At 41.7% G+C, this 25,639-nt stretch overlaps 1 protein-coding gene across 1 annotated transcript in view; it reads left to right on the top strand.

Moving 5' to 3' along the window:
- Positions 1 to 25,639, top strand: part of GALNT17 (polypeptide N-acetylgalactosaminyltransferase 17) — a 411,497-nt gene that overhangs the window by 207,345 nt on the left and 178,513 nt on the right. The window contains exon 4 of the mRNA XM_058164286.1: positions 12,015 to 12,189. Coding sequence (XP_058020269.1) covers positions 12,015 to 12,189 — 175 coding nt within the window. The remainder of the gene's footprint in view (positions 1 to 12,014; positions 12,190 to 25,639) is intronic.

Genomic DNA, 25,639 nt, shown 5'->3' with positions numbered 1-25,639 from the left:
ATGCAAATTGCAAGGGGTCTAAGAGCGGATTCGTGATGGTTTTCAGGTAGGAAAGCACTAGCCTTTCAAAGGTTTTCATGACTACAGATGTTAGAGCAACTGGTCTGTAGTCATTCAGTTCCTTGATGGTGGGCTTCTTCGGCACTGGGATGATGGTAGAGCGTTTGAAGCAAGAAGGAACATAGCACATCTCTAGTGATTTATTGAAAATATGGGTGAAGATGGGGGCCAATAAGCAGCTTAGATAGTCAGGATATTGCCCTGAACAATCTGGGTCCTTATTTTCTTGCCCTCGGAAGAATGGAAGACTGAGTCAACCTTGAGCCGGTGAGGATCGAAATGCTGGAGTGACTAGTGAGTTAGCCTGCAGTACTGCATGTTAACCACTATACCACTAGGCCTTAATTCAGGCATGGGCTTCAAAAATTTTAGCAAGGGGTTCTCTGCACAGTTGCGGGATGGGCGTGGCCATGGTGGGTGTGGCCTAGTCGGCTTCCTGCACCATAGGCGGGGTGGGTGCTTTTGCCCTCCCCAGGCTCCGGATGCTTTCCTTGAGCCTCTGGGAGGGCAAAAATGGCCTTCCCAGGCTCCGGAGGCCCTCTGGAGGCTGGAAATGGGCCCGTTTCTGGCCTTCCTGAACTTCAGTAGGCCCATTTTTTGCTCTCCCCAAGCCTCCGCATGCACCCTGCACTTATCTACATCTAAAATGGGCCATGCGGGGACTCCTGGGAGGGGCAGTGTGGGTGGGGCAGGGCCAGCCAGGAGTGGGATTTGGGAGTTCTCTGAACTGTACAGAATCTTAGCTAGAGGTTCTCCCAAACCCCTGCGAACCCCGAGCAATGCACACTGCATTGTGCACAAACACGGGGTTTGAAGACAGGAAGTGTTTAGATAGGCAGTGTGCCCTATATTCCCATTGACAGGCTCCCCTCTTAACTTTTTAATATTCTTCTAATCTTCTATTCTATTCTTCTTTATTAATATTCTTCTAATCAAAGAATTAGTCTTTTCTGAATCATGTTTTTTTTTAAAGACATGTAAAATTAAATAGAAGCTGACATCTTGTCAAGCCTTCATAGCATCCTGCAGCGTATCTGGTCTCCATGAAGTCACCCGGCTGGGATGGTAGAAAGTAAGAGGAAAATGGTGTGAAAGGGGAAAAAAATGTACTTTTCACTGAACTAAAACTTCCAAAATGTTTCTGCTACTTGGTTGGTGAGAAAATATCCTTTTGGTTAAATGTTTGTCTCCTGATCAATAGGGATATGTAGCTCCATAAGGTAGCCATTTTCTAACTGGACTACTTTCCCATGACCGCCATTCTGTGAGTGTACAAATGCATTTGCCTTGTTTTGGACTGTTAACAGAACAAAATGCATAGATACAGTATATGTGGTACCTTTCTCTCTCTTTTTTTTTATTGAAAAAGTTTGAACAAACAAAAACATTTTCCCCCTTTCCCCCTCCTCCTCCCGCAAAAAAACCCTTCCCCCCTCCCTTCACGCCCCCCCCCCCCGGGCTTCCTGGGTCAATCACAAGGTATTGTTATACATAAACCAAACATAGAATAAAATTTTCCCTTCTAATCCAATTAACCTCATCCAAATCTTTTCATTTCCTAACTCCCCCATTATATAAAATAATACATCCTAATTATTCAAAGGCAATCTGATATCTCTTAATCTGATATCTGTTTTGTAAATAAACAGTCCATTTTTTCCATTCAATTAAATATCTTTCCTGCGTATTGTCTTTCAAAAAGGCTGAGATTTTAGCCATCTTAGCCAAGTTAGTAACTTTCAATATCCATTCTTCTATTGTAGGTAACTCTTTTTTCTTCCAATATTGTCCAATCAACAGCCTTGCTGCTGTTATTAAGTTCAAAATCAATTTAATCTCAGTCACTGTGTATCATCTGGAACAGAAACAGAAATCTAGGTAACACATTCATTTTGATAGCCGCTATCCTCCCCAATAACGATAGTTGCAGTTTTTTCCAAGCATTCATGTGTTTCTGAACTTTTTGCCATAACAACTCATAATTATTCTTATACAGTTCTTAAACAGAAGGATAGAATCAAGATCGCATGAAGTGTTAATACCACTTTATAATGCCTTGGTAAGGCCACACTTGGAATACGGCATTCAATTTTGGTCACCACAATGCAAAAAAGATGTGGAGATTCTAGAAAGAGTGCAGAGAAGAGCAACAAAGAGGATTAGGGGACTGGAGGCTAAAACATATGAAGAACAGTTGCAGGAACTGGATATGAAAAGAAGGACAAGGGGAGATATGATAGCAGTCTTCCAATATCTCAGGGGCTGCCACAAAGAAGAGGGAGTCAAGCTATTCTCCAATGCACCTGAGGGTAGGACAAGAAGCAGTGGGTGGAAAATAGAAAAAAGAGAGAAAAATGGATATATAAGAAATGAATATTGATGTGGAAATGTTGGAAAGAAGAAAATTATAAAAAATTCATTTTTTGTTTTTAAAAAACTGTTCAATAAAAATTATTAAAAAAAGAAGAACCAATGGGGGAAAACTAATGAAGGAGAGAAGCAACTTAGAACTAAGGAGAAATTTCCTGACATTTAGAACAATTAATCAGTGGAAGAACTTGCCTCCAGAGGTTGTGAATGTTCCAACACTGGAAGTTTTTAAGAAGATGTTGGATAACCATTTGTCTGAAATGGTGTAGGGTTTCCTGCCTAAGCAGGGGGTTGGACTAGAAGACCTCCAAGATCCTTCCAACTCTGTTACTCTATTCTATTCTCTCAAAACCTGATCCACTTCTGGCTTGTAGATTCCATTGGATGAACGGAAAAGAACTCATCATTTAAGCAAGTTCCCCCTTTTTAATGACCGGAATTCCACCTAAACTCTGAAGGAGACTGCTATGTATTTATCATTTTATTCCTTTCTAAATGTGTTCAGGTTTCACAAAATAATCAATTAAACTCATTTGCAACACGCATGTAAGGTTTCTTTTATTGGCGACGGCTCTCATAAAATGACTATAATAAGATTCTTTTCCTCCCCTTCTTCTCCACTTTACTGAAACCTAATTGAATTTTAATGAAATGGCACAATGGATGTGTGCTTATACATTTTCTGAAAAGCTGAATTCCAGATCAGTCCCCACCCCCGCAAATTTGAACAGAGTGGAACAAGAAAGAGGTATTTGTTGTTGTTCAGTCACAGAACAGAACAGAACAGAACAGAACAGAACAGAACAGAACAGAATAGAATAGAATAGAATAGAATAGAATAGAATTCTTTATTGGCCAAGTGTGATTGGACAAACAAGGAATTTGTCTTGGTGCATATGCTCTCAGTATACATAAAAGAAAAGAGACCTTCATCAAGGTACAACACTTACAACACTTAATGATAGTCATAGGGTAAAAATTTAACACTTAATGATACAACACTTAATGTTAGTCATAGGCTACAAATAAACAATCAGGAAACAATATCAGTATAAATCGTAAGGATACAAGCAACTTAGAACTAAGGAGAAATTTCCTGACATTTAGAACAATTAATCAGTGGAAGAACTTGCCTCCAGAGGTTGTGAATGTTCCAACACTGGAAGTTTTTAAGAAGATGTTGGATAACCATTTGTCTGAAATGGTGTAGGGTTTCCTGCCTAAGCAGGGGGTTGGACTAGAAGACCTCCAAGGTCCTTCCAACTCTGTTACTCTATTCTATTCTCTCAAAACCTGATCCACTTCTGGCTTGTAGATTCCATCGGATGAACGGAAGAGAAAAGAACTAATCATTTAAGCAAGTTCCCCCTTTTTAATGACCGGAATTCCACCTAAACTCTGAAGGAGACTGCTATGTATTTATCATTTTATTCCTTTCTAAATGTGTTCAGGTTTCACAAAATAATCAATTAAACTCATTTGCAACACGCATGTAAGGTTTCTTTTATTGGCGACGGCTCTCATAAAATGACTATAATAAGATTCTTTTCCTCCCCTTCTTCTCCACTTTACTGAAACCTAATTGAATTTTAATGAAATGGCACAATGGATGTGTGCTTATACATTTTCTGAAAAGCTGAATTCCAGATCAGTCCCCACTCCCGCAAATTTGAACAGAGTGGAACAGGAAAGAGGTATTTGTTGTTGTTCAGTCACAGAACAGAACAGAACGGAACAGAACAGAACAGAATAGAATAGAATAGAATAGAATAGAACAGAATATAATTCTTTATTGGCCAAGTGTGATTGGACAAACAAGGAATTTGTCTTGGTGTATATGCTCTCAGTGTACATAAAAGAAAAGAGACCTTCATCAAGGTACAACACTTACAACACTTAATGATAGTCATAGGGTACAAATTTAACACTTAATGATACAACACTTAATGTTAGTCATAGGCTACAAATAAACAATCAGGAAACAATATCTGTATAAATCGTAAGGATACAAGCAACAAAGTTACAGTCGTAAGTGGAAGGAGATGGGTGATGGGAACGATGAGAAGATTGATAGCAGTGCAGATTTAGTAAGTAAGGGCCGCGGTGTAGCTCAGGCTGTTAAGAAGCCTGTTATTAAAACACAGCTGCCTGCAATTACTGCATGTTCTAGTCCCACCAGGTCCAAGGTTGACTCAGCCTTCCATCCTTTATAAGGTAGGTAAAATGAGGACCCAGATTGTTGGGGGGGCAATAAGTTGACTTTGTAAATCTACAAATAGAATGAGACTATTGCCTTACACACTGTAAGCCGCCCTGAGTCTTCAGAGAAGAGCGGGATATAAATGTAAACAAAAAAAAAAGTAGTGTTGAGGGAATTATTTGTTTAGCAGAGTGATGGCGTTCGGGAAAAAACTGTTCTTGTGTCTAGTTGTTCTGGTGTGCAGTGCTCTATAGTGTCATTTTGAGGGTAGGAGTTGGAACAGTTTATGTCCTGGATGTGAGGGGTCTGTAAATATTTTCACAGCCCTCTTTCTAAAAATCATGTCCGACTCTTTGCAACCCCATGGACTACAATACACCAGGCCCCATTGTCCTCCATTGTTTCCTGAAGTTTGCTCAAATTCATGTTCATTGCATCAATGACCCTATCTAACCATCTCATCCTCTGCCATCCCTGTCTCCTTTTGCCTTCCATCTTTCCTAACATCAGGGTCTTTTCCAATGAGTCCTCTCTTCTCATTAGGTGGCCAAAGTATTTGAGCTTCAGCTTCAGGATCTGTCTGTCAGGGTTCCAAGTAACACCCTCCAATGAAAAAAAACTCTGAGGTTTGAGTTTCCTCAAAGTTCCATTTTATTAGAGATGTCATATTGGCACATCTGGGAACACCCGAATCTGAAAGCTTCCAGGTTTTCCCGACCCAAAGGAAAGTTTAAGTCCCTGCCCAACACCCACATGTCCATCACATGGTCCAATCAAAAAACTGTCCCAACTGGAGATGCCTCCCAGTTCCAGCCTTCCAAGTGCAGGGCAAGATGTCCTTGACTTTCTGAGAAAGGAATGTTATGATGACTATATATCACCCTGGCTCCATACAATCCCCCCTCCCAGTTTCCCACAGTAATAAATGTGGCAGGCCTGAAGATCCAATGAAAAAGATGGCTTCCAGGACTGACATATATATATGAAAATAGCAATGTCAAACCACTTCCATGTTATTGCCAAGACAACTACATTGACATGTCCATGTGGTCAGCGTTTCAGAAAAACCTCTCGCCAAGTAAAACTCCGAAGCACGCATCTTTCAAAGAGGAGGAATTGAAACAGAACAGAACAGAACATAATAGAATAGAATAGAATAACAGAGTTGGAAGGGACCTTGGAGGTCCTCTAGTTCAACCCCTTGCTTAGGCAGGATACCCTACATCACTTCAGACAAATGGTTATCCAACATCTTCTTAAAAACTTCCAGTGTTGGAGCATTCACAACTTCTGGAGGAAAATTGTTCCACTGATTCTATGTTCTAACTGTCAGGACATTTCTCCTTAGTTCTAAGTTTTTTCTCTCCTTGATTAGTTTCTACCCATTGCTTCTTGTTCTGCCCTCAAGTGCTTTGGAAAATAGTTTGTCTTCCTCTTTTTTGTGGCAGCCGCTGAGATATTGGAACACAGAAAAAGAAAGAAAGAAAGAAAGAAAGAAAGAAAGAAAGAAAGAAAGGAAGGAAGGAAGGAAGGAAGGAAGGAAGGAAGGAAGGAAGGAAGGAAGGAGGAGAGGAAGATGAAGAAAGGAAAGGAAAGGAAAGGAAAGGAAAGGAAAGGAAAGGAAAGGAGGAAATAACAATAGCACCAACCCCAGTATATTTCTTTTTTTTTAATTGAAAAAGTTTTACAAAAAAAAACCTTTCTCCCTCTTTCCGCCCTCCCTCCCCTCCCCCTCCCTTCACAAACCACCCACCCCCCGACTTCCCGAAACAAACACAAGTTAAAGATAAAACAAACATATGCTAAAAATTTTTCCCTCCTAACTCAATTATACTCCTACAGTTCTCATCAATTCCTAACCTCCCCCAAAACAATCAGAAATAATACATCCTAATCATTCAAAGGCAATCTGATAACTCTTAGTCTGATATCTATTTTGGATATAGTCAATCTATTTTTTCCATTCATTTAAGTATCTTTCCTGCGTATTGTCTTTCAAAAAGGCTGAGATTTTTGCCATCTCAGCCAAATTAGCAACTTTCAATATCCATTCTTCTATTGTAGGTACTTCTTTTTTCTTCCAATACTGTCCTATCAGTAAACTTGCCGCTGTTATTAGATTTAAAATCAGTTTAGTCTCAATTACTGTACAGTCCGTGATAATTCCCAGCAGAAAAAATTGCGGCAGGAACTTTATCTTCTTTTTCAGAACATTTTGTAGAATCCACCAAATTCTTATCCAAAAAGCCTTAATATCCTTACAAGTCCACCAAATATGAAAATAGGTAGCGTCATCACAATTACATCTCCAACATTTTGCTTGCATATCTGGATACATACACGATAGTTTCTTAGGATCTAAATGCCATCTATAAAACATTTTATAAAAAATTTTCCCTTAAATTCTGTGCCTGAGTAAATTTAACGTTTCTAATATTTCTTTTTTATCACTATAATAGTGTAGTGAAGTATTAGTGAAAACCCTGAGATATTTCAGGGAAAACTTGAGATATTTCAGAAAGAATATTTCTGCCATTACAGTGCTTAATTCATGTCAGATTAGAATAGAATAGAATTTTTTTTATTGGCCAAGTGTGATTGGACACACAAGGAATTTGTCTTGGTGCATATGCTCTCAGTGTACATAAAATTGATTGAGGGTGTCTTTCTAATGTCTACTAATCAACCGCGGTTAAGCAAACCATGATACATAGTGCAGTGTGGAAACACAGGTGTTAAACTGAAAGAGTTTTCCTCTTTCTCAGGCAGAGATGTTTTCTATCCCATCCTATCCAATCTTTTTAACTTGGAGGAACCTTTGACCTTGAGACCAGCATTCCAAGAAAGGTGAAGAGGAGAACATAAATCTGGACTGAAATTAACTTGACCAGGCGTGGCAGTGAAATCCGAGTCATCAAAAAAAAAAAAAAAAGTCCCTTCTGATGGCCTTTCTCCAAAATCTCATTTTTATTTTTTATTTCACGTTTCAGAACAGTCTTTATAGCAGCTGGCTGTCTGCCATGATGTGAATCTAAATGTCACTAATTCTGTGGTGATTTCTCCCATAATTTACATCTGAACATTTAAGGATCTTCTTCTCTCCTTTGGGCAAGGATCAGAAATGGCTAGGAAATCATGTGGCCCACATATTTAATGCCAAACCAAGAGATTTATTTCCTTTGCTCTCTCCCTTCCTCCTGCCCTTCCTCCTTCCCCTTCTCTTCCCATTTCCCTTTCCCCTTCTCCTTCTCCACTTGTTCATCCCTCTTCCTTTTCCTAGCAGCTTCATGTCTATGTGGATTCTCAGTCATTCAGGTTATGATTGTCCCAAAGGTGCTGTCAGTTTTGGAAGGCAATTTTCTTTTTGCTTCTTAACTGCCACATATTTTAGCTGGGGAAGTTGGGAGGGGTTGTTGTTGGAGTGGTAGAAAGTTAGTCATAACAACATTCCGTATTCAAGGACTTTTGCCTGCGTCTGATGGAGACTGCCTGACGATGGTATCCAATTGAGTGTGAAGAGTTGATTGGATAATGTGATGAACTTGTGGGTGTGGGGCAGGGCTGTGAACTGTCAACTGGGTGTGGAAAACCTGGAAGCTTTCAGTTTCGGGTTTTCCCAGCTGTGCCAACATGACATCTCTAATAAATTGGAACTTTGAGGAACCTCAAGCCTCAGAGCTTTATTTCATTGGGGGTGTTCCTTGGAACCCTGACAGTGCTTTCTCAAAAGGTTGTTATGCGTGTCGGGAAGATGATCTTCTGGTTTCTGGCACATGCATGTGCACCAGCCAGCTAGTCTTTGCACGTGCATGCATGTGCCAGAAACTGGAAGACTAGGTGGCCAGTGTACATGTGCGCACCAAAAACCAGAGGAGCAGCTGCCTGGCGTGCGCATGTACACTGGATGACTGTTCTTCCGGTTTCCAGTGCTCCCGCGCATGTGAAGACCAGCTGGTGGGCATGCCGGAACCTGGAAAAGCAATGGGCGATGGCTCATGTGCCGGGAGAGATGGCTCTGCATGCCACTTCCATCACGCATGCCTGTTGTGACCCGGGCCCAAGTAGGTAGAAGTAGATGCACTCAGGTCAAAAAACAAACAGACTTTATTAGAAGAACTGAGAATTAATTCATTCTCAGTGTAGTCCAAACTAAATCAAAGCAAATTCTTCATAACACAATTCTTCAGTCTTATCACCAACCTTGGTCTAAGTAGGCAAACTGCCAAAGGCTTTTCTTTGCAAAAGTTCGAAAGCATAAGATGCCGACAAGAAATAAATGCAGCAAGACAAGGAGCCAGTGTAGCGACGTTGTTTTTCGACAAAGAGCCCAAATGCCATTGCTGGTCTTTTAAGCCTTATGGGAGGGGCCAATCATCTCTTGGCCCTACTCCTGAGTCGTCCTCTTTGCTTTAGCTGCTCTTGCCTTCTGGCAGCTCTTCTCATGCGTGCATTAGGAACAGGCTCCTCCTGTTCCTCTGCCTCACTACTGTGAGCCTCTGGAGGCTCCGGAGTCCACACATCACTTCCCGATGGCCCTGGCCCCATTTCTGCCTCCGATGCAGAGTCCTCATCTGGGCCTTCCCCAGCCTCCAGGACTGGCCCATGTTTTTCCTCAGCCTCATTGCCATCTGACTCCACTGTCAGCTCTGCAGGCTGCTGCAGACCACAACAATGCCATAGATTCGCCATCACGGTCTTAGGGTCTCCCAACAGCTCCGCTATTTTCCAGCCATTCTTGCCGCGACGTCAACCGGAAATCACTATTTTTTATTGGTTTTGATCAGCTCATCAAATCCTTGATCTTGGAACACAACGACACTTTTACTAGATTCAATAAACGTCATATTTGTACATTCCACATTAGTGTGCAGTGTGGTGAAATCTCCATATATTTCATAAATATTTTTTTTAAAAAAGGATTTTTTATTTTTTAAACAAACATGCATAAAAGCATAACACCATCTTCAATTACAATCTGTCCATATATTAATTTTAACTTATCCAACATACGTGTAGGTTAAGTCCTTTTGACTTAGTGTCAAATGAGGTCTTCTGTTAATTTAGCTTTTTGGCCAACCGCTGTGTTATTTTTCCAGCCAAGTGTTGTAAATTGCTATCTGTATTCTACCTCGTTGCCTTCACATGCTTCTAAATTGATGTCCAAATCCTGTAAGAAGATGACATTTCAATTTATTTCAGAAATTTTAGTTCAGCTATTGTGATCTCATCGAATTAGTGCTCCAAACTATGGTATGTCCAAGATCAGCAAAGCATGTCACTGGGCAACTAACCAGAACTAGAAATCATAAATAGAACTTGGTGCCATTAAATTGGATTTGATGTGATGTCTAAATCATGTCTAAACCACATGACCACGGAGATGTCTTTGGACAGCGCTGGCTCTTAGGCTTTGAAATGGAGATGAGCACCGCTCCCTAGAGTCGGGAACAACTAGCACATATGTGCGAGGGGAACCTTTACCTTTACCTTACTAAATCATTAGACAGTAGCTGCTGGCCACTACTTGCAGTATCCTGAGATTGTTTATAAAAATGGTGAGGGGGAGCTGAGTAGATAGAAAAGAGAAGAATTTCATTCGATATTCAATTAAAAAAAATTGGGAAAGGTAGGCTGACTTTGGAGATTGGACCTATTGCATTTAATTAAACAACGACTGATAAGAGATGATATTAAGAATCAAATATGGCTATTTGATCCAGGACAAATTAATAGGATTAATTTGGGGGATGTTTTGGGATAGTTAAGAAGCCGTGGAAAAACTTTCAGTGAGTTGATTACAATAGCCATTTCTTAACAGAGGGGTTTGGAATTTTAATCTTGTCTTTTTTTAATTACTGCTGTTCTTCCTGTTAACTATTTTGCTATTAATATAGCATATAGATGTCAGGGTTAACAATTTGTAAATAGAATTAGCAGTTCAGTAATTTAAAATTCTTTGGGCCTGTTTCACAAGGGGTGGGAAGCTAATATTGTTGTAATACATGGGTGTCAAACTTGTGATATCATGTTGTCACATGACATATAGCAACTTTTCCCCTCTTCGCTAAACTGGGGGCAGGCATGGCCAGCGCATGACACATCCAGCCCACAGGCCACAAGTTTGGCACCCCCATTGTAAGCATTCAACTAGGGAAGACGATATGTGTATATGCGTTAGTCTTTTTTTTAGTGCACCTTTTTCTTTTTAATGTCTTGCTTTTTTGTATTTTTAAATATATTTTGGTGTTTTATATTTGAACTTTTTTTGAATAAAATAAAAATAGTTTTACAAATGGGTGAACATCTGGCTTGCAAAAATATGTATGGAAACACCTACATTTGTTGTGGTATCCTTAGTGCTCTCTGAGCTTGGTGGTTTTCTTGCAGATATTTCATTACTGAACTAGGTAACATCATCAATGTACTGATAATGTTACCTAGTTTGGTAATGGAACACAAAGTTAAGCTAATTCTCTCTCATCTAACATATCATGGGAAATGTGCAGTCAACCAAACTTTATCTTTCCTAAGATCTATACCTCACTTCGAAGAGTCTTCTATAAAGAGGTCTCCAATCTTTCCAACTCAGTGGACTGGGGGAGGTAACAGCAGCAGGATAGGGAATGGGGAGAGGGAATAAGTGCAAGGGCGTACATGCATGTGCACCATTTTCATAAATGCACCTTTACAAACATTGGCATGCTCTCAACAGTCCGAGCTCCGGATCTAAGTGCTATATGCCAACATATTCCTTTGTTTCCTTTCTCAAAATGATGGGAAGCCATCCTACAGATTTCTATTAGTCGAGAGCCGAGGTGGTGCAGTAGTTAGAATGCAGTATTGCAGGTTAATTCTGCCCACTGCCAGGAGTTTGATCCTGACTTGCTCAAAGTTGATTCAGACTTCCATCATTCCCAGCTCAGTAAAAGGAGAATCCAGATTGTTGCGGGCAATATGCTGACATTTATAAACCACTTTGTGAGTGCTGTAAAGCACTCTGGGGTGGTATATAAGTTTAAGTGCTATTGCTGTCGAAGTGGATTTGGAGAACCTCAAAAAAAGATGATTATTTATTTATTTTATTTGTCAAACACGTGTAAGATAGCATATATATGTATAAACATGATTATGAATACAGGATAAGGATACAAATAAATGGGGACAGTAGGAAAGGGATGGTAGGCATGCTGGTGCTCTTATGCACACCCCTTACAGATGTCTTAGGAATGGGATGAGGTCAACAGTAGACAGTCTAAGGTTAAAGTTATGGGGGTTTGGGGAAGAAACCACAGAGTCAGGTAGTGCAGACATTCTTTGGCTATATTCTGTGAACTCGGCACCCAGGTTTCTTGTATTTGGTCATTGTTTTCACTTCTCCTTCTAGAAGAATTGAAGGCACCACTGGAAGAATATGTCAACAAGAGATATCCAGGCCTGGTGAAGGTAGTCCGTAACCAGAAAAGAGAAGGTTTGATCCGAGCTCGCATTGAAGGCTGGAAAGTGGCCTCAGGGCATATCACGGGCTTCTTTGATGCGCATGTGGAATTCACTGCAGGCTGGTAGGTGACCATGTAAGATGTGCTGTTTTAATTCTTCACCCTTAGCTCATTTCTGCTTGTCTGGCCTTCAGCTTCGCTGCTTTTGGTACAAAAGAAATTGCCTTATCTGCTTCATAATTCTTTTTTATTAAATCAAAGGGGACAAAAAGGAAACAATATTGTAGGACACCTTTCAAATGTGATCGGACAATATCTTGACAAAAGGTTGCTGCTGTAGAGTGTGTTGAATAGAATAGAATAGAATAGAATAGAATAGAATAGAATAGAATAGAATAGAATAGAATAGAATAGACAGAACAGAACAGAATAGAACAAAACAGAACAGAACAGAATAACAGAGTTGGAAGGGAACTTGGAGGTCTTCTAGTCCAACCCATGTTTAGGCAGGAAGCCCTACACCACTTCAGACAAATGGTTATCCAACATCTTCTTAAAAACTTCCATTGTTGGAGCATTCACAACTTCTGCAGGCAAGTCGTTCCACTGATTGATTGTTCTCACTGTCAGGAAATTTCTCCTTAGTTCTAAGTGGCTTCTCTCCTTGATTAGTTTCCACCCATTGCTTCTTGTCCTGCCCTCAGGTGCTGTCATCCTTTGACCTGAAGAGTACTGGGCGGATACTGTCTCTCAGCCTTAGGAAGCAAGCAATGACAAATCGCTTCTGAAATCTTGCCAAGGAAACTGGTTCCCTGTCTGAGCTGGGGGTTGGATTAGAAGACCTCCAAGGTCCCTTCAAACTCTGCTATTTTATTATTCTGTCATTTTCAGCAGGAGATATTAACTACAGCGGCACACCTGAAAGGAAGTTTTGTGGGAGCAAGATTTTATGTCTTTTTCATGTTTCTAGACTGCCCATCTTCCTCAGTAACTTTGCATCCTGCAAATTCAAAGCTGCACCCAGTCAGTTCATAAAAATGTCCCGTCGAAAGTTCCACCTCCATGTCCCTGTAGGAATAAACATGGAAAACCTCCATGAAGAGCCTATCCCCTTCTCTCTGTGTCGTCCTTGGCTTAAGGTCTACAAATCTGAATTTCAAGTAGTCCTTGACTTATGACCGCAACTGAGCCCAACATTTCTCTTGCTAAGTGAGACAGTTAGTAAGAGAGTTTTGCCCCACTTTGTGACCTTTCTTGACATGATCGTTAAGTGAATCTGGCTTCCCCATTGATTTTGCTTGTCAGAAGATCGCACAAGAGGATCACATGACCCTGGGACACCGGAATCGTCATAATCACATGCCAGTTGCCAAGCGTCCAAAATTGGGCCATGTGACCATGGGGATGCTGCAATGGTCACACAAGTGTGATCATTGCAGTTTTTTTAAGTGCTCTTCACTTTTTTTTTTAGTGCTCTTGTAATTTTGAACAGTCACCAAACGAATGGTTGTAAATCGAAGGACTATCTGTATTCTGTAATTCATTAGGCCTTGAAGAGGTTTTAGGCAAAGTATACCTGCATAATTCCCCCCACTGACTGATGGGTCTAAGAGCAAATCGCCATTTGTGCATTTCAAAGGATCTGAAAAAAAAAGGATCTGACAATAAAATCAATCAAGCATTTGGTATACAGAGCAATTGCACGACAATAGAAAATAGAATGGAATAGAATAGAATAGAATAGAACAGAATAGAATAGAATAGAATAGTTGGAAGGGACCTCAGAGGTCTTCTAGTCTAACTCCCTGCTTAGGCAGGAAACCCTACACCACTTCAGACAAATGGTTGTCCAATCTCTTCTTAAAAACCTCCAGTGTTGGAGCACCCAAAACTTCTGGAGGCAAGCCGTTCCACTGATTAATTGTTCTCTGACAGGAAATTTCTCCTTAGTTCTAGGTTGCTTCTCTCCTTGATTAGCTTCCGTCCATTGATTCTTGTCCTGCCTTCAGGTGCTTTGGGGAATAGCTTCACTCTCTTTTCTTTTGGCAGCCCCTGAGATATTGGAACATTGCTATCTTTCCTTTCATTAAACCAGACATACCCAATTCCTGCAAGCATTTGAGTACCCACAACTTCTAGAGGCAAGTTGTTCCACTGATTAATTGTTTTAACAGTCAGGGAATTTCTCCTTAGTTCCAGGTTGCTTCTCTCCTTGATTAGTTTCCACCCATCACTTCTTGTCCTGTCCTCAGATGCTTTGGAAAACAGCTTGATCCATTCTTCTTTGTGGGATATTGGAAGACTGCTATCATGTCACCCCTGGTCCTTCCATTCATTAAACTAGACTTACCCAATAATAATATTGACAGAGTCAATAAGTTGACTCTTAAAAAAAAAAATATTACACTTTTGAAGCTAGACGTAGCTTTTTCTATATTTTGAGAATCGCAAATGCCCCTTCTTTAAAAAGTTGGCCTAACGATGAATCAAACAAGAGGGCTTAAGAATGGCACAAAAATGACATTGACAAAGCAGTTCAAGGATTCTGAATAGAAAGCCTTCGTCTCTCCTCCCCCCCCGCCGCCACCTAAGCTTTCATCTAAAGCCCATCCTAGTTTTCCTGGCTATTTTAGATTATTTCAGTATGACAAGTCATAAAATGTGTAAAATCGGATTTAATGCAAGAGCGGAGAATCCCAGTGTTTTCAGATAGAGAATCTGTTAGAGGAAGAGTGTGCAGCTGACTGGAATAGGAGACAGGAAGGAAGCGGCAATTGAAATGAAAGCAAGTCACTGTACCTGACCTAAAAAAATGTTGCATATTGATCAGGACAAAGTTAGACTCCCCCCCCCTTTTTTTTAAATAGCAATTTTATAATGAAGCATATGGGACGGGGAAAGAAATGCAGTTTCCAAGAATAGATAGACTGACAATGTTAAACCCCATTTATTTTAGAAATGTCATGTCATTTCTCTTCACCGGACTGGAGGCTAAAACATATGAAGAATGGTTGCAAGAATTGGGTATGTCTAGTTTAATGAAAAGAAGGATTAGGGGTAACATGATAGCAGGGTTCCGCTATCTCAGGGGCTGCCACAAAGAAGAGGGAGTCAAGCTATTCTCCAAAGCACCTGAGGGTAGAATAAGAAGCAATGGATGGAAACTTATCAAGGAAAGAGCCAACCGGGAACTAAGGAGAAATTTCCTGACAGTGAGATCTATCTATCTGTCTGTCTGTCTGTCTGTCTGTCTGTCTGTCTGTCTGTCTGTCTGTCTGTCTGTCTGTCTGTCTGTCTGTCTGTCTGTCTGTCTGTCTATCTATCTATCTATCTATCTATCTATCTATCTATCTACCTACCTACCTACCTACCTACCTACCTACCTACCTACCTACCTACCTACCTGACTGAGGAATTCTGGGAGTTCAAGTCCGCGAAGCTTAAAGTTGCCAAGATTGGAGACTCCTGGTCTAGAAAGAGTGCAGAGAAGAGCAACAAAGATGATTAGGAGGCTAGAGGCTGAGGCCTACAATGAATGGCTACAGGAATTGAGTGCGTCTAGACTAATGAAGAGAACAACTAGGTGTGACATGCTAGCAGTCTTTCAATATTTGAGGGACTGTCCCAGAGAAGAGGGATTCAGCTAATTCTCCAAAGCATCTGAGGGCAAAACTAAAAGTAATGGGTGGAAGCATATCAAATAGAGATCCAACCTAAAATTAAGGAGACATCTCCTGACAATAAGAACAATTAATCAGTGGAACAACTTACCTCCAGAAGATGTGGGTGATCCATCACTGGAGGTTATTAAGAAGAGATTGAGCAGTTATTTGTTCTGAATGGTACAGCGTCTCCTGTTTAAACAGGGGTTGGACTAGAAGACCTCCAAAGTCCCTTCCTACTCTGTAATTCTGTATCCTAGTCTGTGTTCATGTTCTAGGAAAAGTTGCAGCTGGCACACGAGAAGGAGTGATTCAAAACTCCTTACTTGTTCCTCAAGCAAGGTTTGTAAGTCGAAGGGTTGGGTCCAACCATCTGCACCCAGCAGAGTGCCATCCTGCTTAGTACGGGATCAAGGAGAAATTGGATACTTTATGCTTTTACAGAGCATCAAATAGTTATACATCAGGTTACCTCTTGTATATCATTCTATTCCTGGGCACAATCACCATGGCAACCACTTTGCAAGAACACCCACACTTGACTCAAAATTCCAAAGGTGCCTATGACCCCCCCAACATTTATATTTCACTGTTTTGGAAAGAAAATAGATAAGAGAGAAGCATATAAGAGGAAGATGCCAGAATACCAGAATAACAGAGTTGGAAGGGACCTCGGAGGTCTTCTAGCCCAACCCCTTGCTCAAGCAGGAAACTCTGTAACATTTCAGACGAGTGGTTGTGCAATCTCTTTTTAAAAAGCCTCCAGTGTTGCAGCATCCACAACTTTTGGAGGCAAGTCATCCCACTGATTAATTGTTCTAATTAATTGTCAGGAAATGTGTGTTATTAGATATGGTGTAGAGCAGTGATGGCGAACCATTTTGGCACTGAGTGCCGAAAAGGTTGCACGGAAACATCACACGCACAGAAGCGCGCTCGCCAGAAAAGCCGAACTTCCAGGTTCTAGCGTACATGCATGCTTGACAATCAGCTGGCTGGCGCATGTACGTAGGCTGGTTTTCGGCAGTGCTGCGCACACGAGGGTTCACACTCCAGAAATGCCGAACTTTCAGGTTCTAGCGCACATGCGCACCCGATGATCAGCTGGCTCATTCACATGCGCAGGCTGATTTTTGGCACTACCACATGTGAGAAAGACAACAGATCATCGCGCACACATGCGCACCAGAAACCCAGAATGCAAACAGGCAAGGCTGTGTATGCCGGGCAACATGGTTTCACATGCCACTTTGGGCATGCATGCCATAGGTTTGCCATCACAGGTGTAGAGAATATTTTTTAGAGAAATTCTAGGAGGAAATTACATCTCAATAATTTGCTGAGAGATGGAGATGCTTTAAGAAACATCCTGGCTTGGCCCCTGAGTGACTCTTGTGTCTATTTCAGTTCACGGTGGGCAAGCTAACATCAGCATTACACTGCTTTGATTCATGAGTTCCTAAGACTAACAGCCTACTAGGATCAACGTTATGTGTTTCGAATAGTTGATTCCTTAAAATCCTATTGTCCTTGTTCACATTTTGGATAAGATTCAGTTTCAGGATCATACTCGATACCTTGGACAGGGATATGGGCAGCATATAAAGGGACGCCATGGCTCAGTGGCTAAGACACAGAGCTTGTCGATCAAAAGGTTGGCAGTTCAGCGGTTCGAACCCCTAGTGCCCTGTAACAGGGTGAGCTCCTGTTACTTGTCCCAGCTTCTGCCAACCTAGCAGTTTGAAAGCACATAAAAAAATGCAAGTAGAAAAATAGGGACCACCTTTGGTGGGAAGATAACAGCATTCCGTGCGCCTTTGGTGTTTAGTCATGCCGGCCACATGACCACGGAGACGTCTTCGGACAGCGCTGGCTCTTCGGCTTTGAAACGGAGATGAGCACCACCCCCTAGAGTCGGGAATGACTAGAACATATGTGCGAGGGGAACCTTTACTTTTAAACAAATAAAGGGTTCCATGATGATCATCCAATTTCTCTCAATCTCTCTCAGTATCCTAAACACAGCTAGTATTCTGAGTAAGAACAAGGACCTTCAACAATTGGCAACGTTCAAGCAATGAGCAGATCCAGGAGGATGTGTCTTGCAAGTCCTCCCTTTAATGGTTTGCTCATTTCTCCCTGTCTCCAAGATCAGCTTGGAGCTTTACAATTTACAGACGCTTTACAAATGCTTTCTTCTCCTTTCTTTCTTTGGGTAACAAGGGTGGACTTTACTACTGTGAGAATATCCTTCCTAGTCGATGGGAGGAAGCTGCTGCTGCTATTGGCTATTGATTGACATATTGATTTGGTGTTTATACTTTTTGTTTTACAATGCATAGTATTGAAGTATTTAAACTGCTTAGATTTCTAGTTCTAGTTCAAATGAAACAACCTGTAACTCCTAGTACCGTGATGGTGAACCTATGGCACATGCACCAGAGGTGGTACGCAGTGCCCTCTCTGTGGGCACACGAGCTGTTGCCCCAGTTCAGCTCCACTGTGAATGCGCGTGTGCCTCCCACCTGCCAGCTAGTCTTCGGGTCTCTGCCACACATGCACAGGGGGGTGGGGCATGTGTGGGGACCGTGCTTGCAGGCAGGGGCACAGGGCGCATGCAGGGGTGGACACATGTGCAGGGGTGGGGAGCATGCAGGGGGAGTGCATACATTACATTTTGGGGGTTCAGGCATGCATGGACGCATTCACATGCAAGTGCACCCCAGAGTTGGGTTTCAGCAGGTTCTGACCAGTTCTGGAGAACCGGTAGCGGAGATTTTGAGGAGTTCGGAGAACTGGTAGTAAAAATTTTGACTGGTCCCACTCCCATCTATTCTCTGTCTCCCAAGTCCCAACTGATTGGGAGGAAATGGGGATTTTGCAGTAACCTTCCCCTGGAGTGGGGTGGGAATGGAGATTTTACAGTATCCTTCCCCTGCCATGCCCACCAAACCACGCCCACAGAACTGGTAGTAAAAAAAATTGAAACTCACCACTGGTGCACGCTCACTTTAGGCACTCGGTCCGGAAAAGGTTAGCCAGCACTTTCCTAGTAATTAATAGTAGAGGGCCTGTTTTGGTGTAGTGGTTAAAGGCACTAGTCTTTAGCATGCAGGAGGCTGCGAGCTATATTCCTACCTTCGACACAAAGGCAGCTTAGTGACTTGAGCCAACCCCACTCTCTCAATCCTGAGAAGAAGACAACCACTTGGCAATCACTTCCAAAACAGTTGCCATGAAAATTGCTTGGGATTGTCCAGACACTCACCAATAAGGAAGACTGACTTAAAGGCAGAACTAAATAAGTAAGTAACTATTAGAAGAAATTGTGACTCATTCTGAGCCAGGTTTTCAAACAAAACAGGACAATTGCTTGAAGCAGAGGTGACGTTTATTCGACAGCAAAACAGACAGCTCAGCCATTGAAGGTGGCCACAAATAGAAAGAAAAGTTTGGTCCATATTTATTTATTTGTCAATCATATATAAGAGAACAGGTAAAAGTATAAACATAATTTGCATACATGAAAAGATTAAGTAAAAAGGAATATTAGGACAGGGACGATAGGCATGCTGGTGCACTTATGCACGTCCCTTACAGACCTCTTAGGAATGGGGTGAGGTCAACAGTAGATAGTTTAAGCTTAAAGTTTTGGGGGTTTGGGGAAGAAACTACAGAGTCAGGTAGTGCATTCCAGGCATTGACCACTCTGTTGCTGAAGTCATATTTTCTGCAATCGAGTTTGGAGTGGTTTACCTTGAGTTTGTATCTATTATTTGCTCATGTATTGTTGTGGTTGAAGCTGAAGTAGACATTGACAGGTAGGACATTGTGGTAGATAATTTTATGTACTATGCTTAGGTCAGACTGAAGTCGGCGTAGTTCTAAGTTGTCTAAGCCCAAAATTTGGAGTCTGGTGGCATAAGGTATTTTATTGCGGGTAGAGGAATTGAGGACTCTTCTCGTAAAATATCTCTGCACTCTTTTCGATTGTATTGGATTGTATTTATGTATTGTAAATTGTATTGTATTTGTGGAAAGTTTCATCTTTTGTTGTAGAAATGTGTGAATGTAGTCCGTTCCCACCCATCCCGAAATATGCTCCGTCCAGTAGAGAGGAAACTCTCACCTTGCAGGGTTTTGCAATCTTTTTCTTTCTGTGAGCCCAGATGTTGACCTTAGGTGAAGTTGGGGAAAGCCTATTGTGTGTGTAAAAGATTTTCATACCTTGAGGGGATTTTAATTAAGTTGCTGGCGTTTTCCAATTTTTCTAGCTAAAGGCATGCTTGGTTTCAGCCTAGGTGTCAGAAACAGTGAAAAGTCTTAAGCAATCTTTTGTTTTATTGTCTGGAGTTCACTGATGGGTCAGAGATGGCCAGGTTTATGGTGAGTGGCATGGATGACAAGGTCGCATGGAGGTTTTTCTTCTAACATCACCTAAAGACTAATGTCAGGGTTCCAAGGAACACCCTCAATGAAATAAAACTCTGAGGCTTGAGGTTCCTCAAAGTTCCAATTTATTAGAGATGTCATGTTGGCACAGCTGGGAAAACCCGAATCTGAAAGCTTCCAGGTTTTCCACAGTTCACAGCCCTGCCCCACAGCCACAAGTTCATCACATTGTCCAATCAACACTTCACACTCAACTGGATACAATCTTCAGGCGGTCTCCATCAGATGCAGGCAAAAGTCCTTGAATACGGAATGTTGTTTTGACTAACTTTCTACCACTCCAACAACAACCCCCTCCCAACTCCCTCAGCTAAAATATGTAGCAGTTAAGAAGCAAAAAAGAAAATTGTCTTCCAAAACTGAAAACTATCTTGTCAATATTCTAACTAGGTGGTTTACCAACCTCCCATAAAGGTACTAAATACCAACAGTTGAAAATGAAAAAAGAGAGGCAAAAACCTGGGGGCAGAGTCAAAAGAGGAGTCAACCTAGGATCCCTACATAGCCACAGGTGAACTAAGTCCAATTCCCTTTGAATTCCATTGACCCTTGTTTAACTCCAGCAGATGCTAACTATTAGTTGAGAAGATTCCTATGCATAGGCATGATTAGTAATAAATCAGTTTACCGGTAATTGGACCTTCAGGAATAGACCTGATCTTTCATGCCTGTCATTAATCATTAAACTAATTTATTAGTCACAATTAATACCTGCTTGGTCAAAAGTATGGGGTCAAAAGTATGGAGTGGTGGTAGTGGTGGGTTTCAAAAATGTTTACTACCGGTTCTGTGGGCGTGGCTTGGTGGGTGTGGCGTGGCATGGCTTGGTGAGCGTGGCTTGATGAAGGGGATACTGTAAAGTCTCCATTCCCTCCCCAATCCAGGGGAAGATTACTGCAAAATCCCCATTTCTTCCTGATCAGCTGGGACTTGGGAGGCAGAGGTTAGATGGGGGTGTGGCCTGTCAGAATTTTTACTACCAGTTCTCTGAACTACTCAAAATTTCCACTACCGGTTCTCTGGAACTGGTCAGAACCTGCTAAAACCCACCTCTGAGTGGTGGACTTAATTTGATTGTGGCTATATAAGGATTCTTGGCTGATCACTCTTTTAACTCCTACCCTAGGGTCTGCTACTCCTTCCCCTACAAAATAATTTGCATTGGCTTACAGGCAGTCATGCAGGCATCTCTTCCTTTCTCCCGAGACGGTGATAAATGCTTTTCATTTTTATTAACGTCATTTGAAGGACGTTTTGTGGAGAGGTAGCAAGACTGATGTGGATCTTAAAGAGCACTCTTGATGCTTTAAAGTACAATTAGACTTCATTTTGCTATTTATCGGTTACGCTTCCATCCTTCCACTCTTCCAGGAATTCAACATTTCTCCTCCTTACTTTACCTTGTGAAGCAGCATGGCCTGGAATAGAGGGACTGGGTCTAGGTCACCCCAAAAGTTCTATGGCTGAATAGGGCCTTGAATTTTATTTCTGCCAACCCTAAATCCAGGAGGAAACAATTAACCATGATTACTTTTAACAAAACCATTTTAAACTCCGTCTTCTTAAAAGCTACTTTTATGCCAGAGATATCTATTGAAGGGTATTGGTAGAGTTAAATTCTATTCTGTGAAAGGACCAAGAATTAATGGGTTTTTCCGTTTCTTCCTCCTCGCGTGGTAAACTCGATTTTATTTTTTTAGAAATAAAGATCGTTTCTCTTCCGCTTTCTGCTTGATATAGATGTGACAGGAGAGCCTCATGCACAATTCATCCTGTGCCACAAGAAGAAGAGGCTGTTGCTCCCAGGAGGAAAATTGTAGAATATCTGCAAAACAGATGGGAGGAGGGGGAAATGGATTTCAAATGGGTTTATGGGTGTTTCCTTTTGAACAATGAACCCCAAAATATACGTTTTAAAGGCATCTTTTCAACCCTGGCACCTATAGGTCGAGCTTAAATGCTTTTATCCCTCTCGGGTTGTTCATTCTTCAGAGCTGGGTGTTAAATATGCAGCAGAAAAGGCTGCTGTTTACTAAAAGGTCATCTGAAAAGACCTTCACCAGAGGAGGTATTAAGCAGTTATCTCTGCTTTTGACTAGGCTGAGAGCCTGTTGTTTAAGAAAGCAGGTTGGTACCAGGATCACATTATGTGGATGATTTCATAGCATTAACTCTTCTTTCAGTCGAACTCATGCCAGGTTCCAAGCAATGCACCCATCACAAATCGAACTCTGAGGCATTTCGTTTCCTTAAAGAACAAATTTATTTAGATACATCTTCTTGGCATGAGCTGGTGGAAAGACAGTACTGAAAGTTCCCGCGCTTTCCACCCCAGTATAAGTAAGAGTTTCTCAATTTTCCAAAACAATCTGTCACCTTGCCCAACCAAGATGAGAGCTGGTTGCTTGGAGACTTCTCTCCTCCTTCACTGGCCAGCCAGCCATTGGAATGTAGTTGACTCATTGACTAGCTATGTTGTTTTGGTTGAAGACTCCATCCTCCTCAGCTCTTCCCCCTTCAGCTCCAAACTGTGTCAAACTGAATTCATGTCAGGGTAACCAAGGATATCAAGATCATGTGAAGTGTTAATACCACTTTATAATGTCTTGGTAAGGCCACACTTGGAATACAGCATCCAGTTTTGGTCACCACGATGTAAAAAAGATGTGGAGACTCTAGAAAGAGTGCAGGGAAGAGCAACAAAGAGGATTAGGGGACTGGAGGCTAAAACATATGAAGAACGGTTGCAGGAACTCAATATGTCTAGTTTAATGAAAAGAAGGACTAGGGGAGACATGATAGCAGTGTTCCAATATCTCAGGGGTTGCCACAAAGAAGAGGAAGTCAAGCTATTCTCCAAAGCACCTGAGGGTAGAACAAGAAGCAATGGATGGAAACTAATCAAGAAGAGAAGCAACTTAGAACTAAGGAGAAATTTCCTGAGAGTGAGAACAATTAATCAGTGGAAAGACTTGCCTGCAGAAATTGTAAATGCTCCAACACTGGAAATTTTTAAGAAAATGTTAGATAACATTTGTCTGAAATGGTGTAAGGTTTCCTGCCTGGGCAGGGGGTTGGACTAGAAGACCTCCAAGGTCCCTTCCAACTCTGTTGTTGTTGTTGTTGTTGTTGTTGTTGTTGTTGTTGTTGTTGTTGTTGTTATTATTATTATTATTATTATTATTATTATTATTATTATATAAACAATCCCACACCCCAATCAAATTCAGGCTTGACATTCTGGGCATCTCTCATATTCTCAATTTACAATCCTTCATTTAGTGACTATTCAAAGTTACATCATTGAAAAATATAACTTATGACCATTTTTCACACTTACAACCATTGTAGCATCCCCATAGTTCATCATCCTTTAATGACCCCATAATCCCTTACATTGGGGTGGAGCCTAGGCAACTGAATGGGGCTGAGTGTTTACTGGCCAGATGCCCTTCCTGTCACCAATGCAGAGTTACCGTATTTTTCAGAGTATAAGATGCACCAGACTATAAGACGCATCTTAGTTTTTGGGGAGGAAAATAAAAAAAAACTGATTGGCAGGTGAATCACCCTCCCATAATACCCCCAATCAGCTGTTCCCAGAGGTGAATTTTAGCAACAGGTTCCTTGGTTGTGAGCTCTGTGACTTGCTTTTTTTTTGCTTTTTTTTCCTGCCTCTGAAACTCTGTTTCAGAAAAAAACCTTTTTCTGCTTATGAAAGCCTCAAGCTCTGAAACAGAGCTTCAGGAAAAAAAGCCTCTGAGGCTCTGTTTGGGAGCTTCTTTTCTGAAGCTCCGTTTGGGGCTTTTTTTCTAAGCTCTGTGAAATTTTTTTCTAAGTTCTGTGAAGCTCCGTTTGAGGCTTCTTTGCTGAAGCTCCATTTCTGATGCTTTTTTCAGCCTCTGAAACCTCCGTTTGAGAAGCTGGGCGGGGCTACATTCGGAGTATAAGACACACCCAGATTTTCATCCTCTTTTCTGGGAGAAAAAAGGTACATCTTATACTCCGAAAAATACGGTATATTCAGCAGATATATTCTCATCATGCCCAGAGAGAAATATCTGCCTCTACCTAGGATTGAACTCACAGCCTCCAGATTGTGAGGTGAGAGCTCCACCTCTAGGCCACCGCACCACTCAGTATCCCCATAGTTAAGTGATCAAAATTCAAATCCTTGATGACTGACTTATATTTATGACGGTTGCAGTGTCCTGGGGTCATGTGATCATCTTTTGCAACCTTCTGATCATCAAAATCAATCAGGAAGCCGTAGTGGTTCACTTAAAAACTGCAGCAAGAAAAACTGTAAAACGGGGGCAAAACTCATCTAACAGCTGTCTTGTTTAACAAAAGAAATTTTGGGCTCAGTTGTGGTCGTATGTCGAGAACCACCTGTACTGAAATGCACTCTGCTTAGGGGTAGCCTTGAAAGAATATTCAGACGCGGCAGCTGGTACAGAATGAGGTGGCATAAGCAGTTTTGAGTGCCCCTAAGATTGCACATGTAACACCTTTGGAACATTGAGTGTCAATTTGCTTATGGGTGCAATTTAAGGTGTTGGTCACGCTTTTAAAGTCCTTAATGGCATAGGACCAGGTTATCTAAGGAACCCTCTCAACCCAATTTTTCAAAAAATATTATTTTATTTTATATGAATCTCATCTTTGTTATTTTTACAAATAACTCAGGGCCGGGAACATAGCCAACACCTTCCTCCTCCTTCTATATTCTACACAACCACAGCCATTTGAGGTGAGTTGGGCTGAGAGAGAGCGACTGGCCCAGAGTCACCCAGCCAGCTTTCATGCCTAAGGAGGGACTAGAAGTCACAGTCTTCTGATGATTGGCCCAAAGTCACCAGCTAGCTTTCATGCTGAAGGCAGGACTAGAATTCACAGTCTCCTGGTGATTGGCCTAAAGTCACCGGCTAGCTTTCATGCCGAAGGCGGGACTAGAACTCACAGTCTCCTGGTGATTGGCCTAAAGTCACCGGCTAGCTTTCATGCCGAAGGCAGGACTAGAACTCATAGTCTCCTGGTGATTGGCCTAAAGTCACCGGTTAGCTTTCATGCCGAAGGCAGGACTAGAACTCATAGTCTCCTGGTGATTGGCCTAAAGTCACCGGCTAGCTTTCATGCCGAAGGCGAGACTAGAACTCACAGTCTCCTGGTGATTGGCCCAAAGTCATCAGCTAGCTTTCATGCCGAAGGCGGGACTAGAATTCACAGTCTCCTGGTGATTGGCCTAAAGTCACCGGCTAGCTTTCATGCCGAAGGCAGGACTAGAATTCACAGTCTCCTGGTGATTAGCCTAAAGTCACCGGCTAGCTTTCATGCCGAAGGCAGGACTAGAACTCATAGTTTCCTGGTGATTGGCCTAAAGTCACCGGTTAGCTTTCATGCCGAAGGCGGGATTAGAACTCACAGTCTCCTGGTGATTGGCCCAAAGTCATCAGCTA

Source organism: Ahaetulla prasina, chromosome 1 (assembly GCF_028640845.1).
Source record: "Ahaetulla prasina isolate Xishuangbanna chromosome 1, ASM2864084v1, whole genome shotgun sequence".
NCBI lineage: Eukaryota > Metazoa > Chordata > Lepidosauria > Squamata > Colubridae > Ahaetulla > Ahaetulla prasina.
Note: the sequence above shows the minus strand (reverse complement) of the source record. Positions and strands in the feature narration are given on the sequence as shown.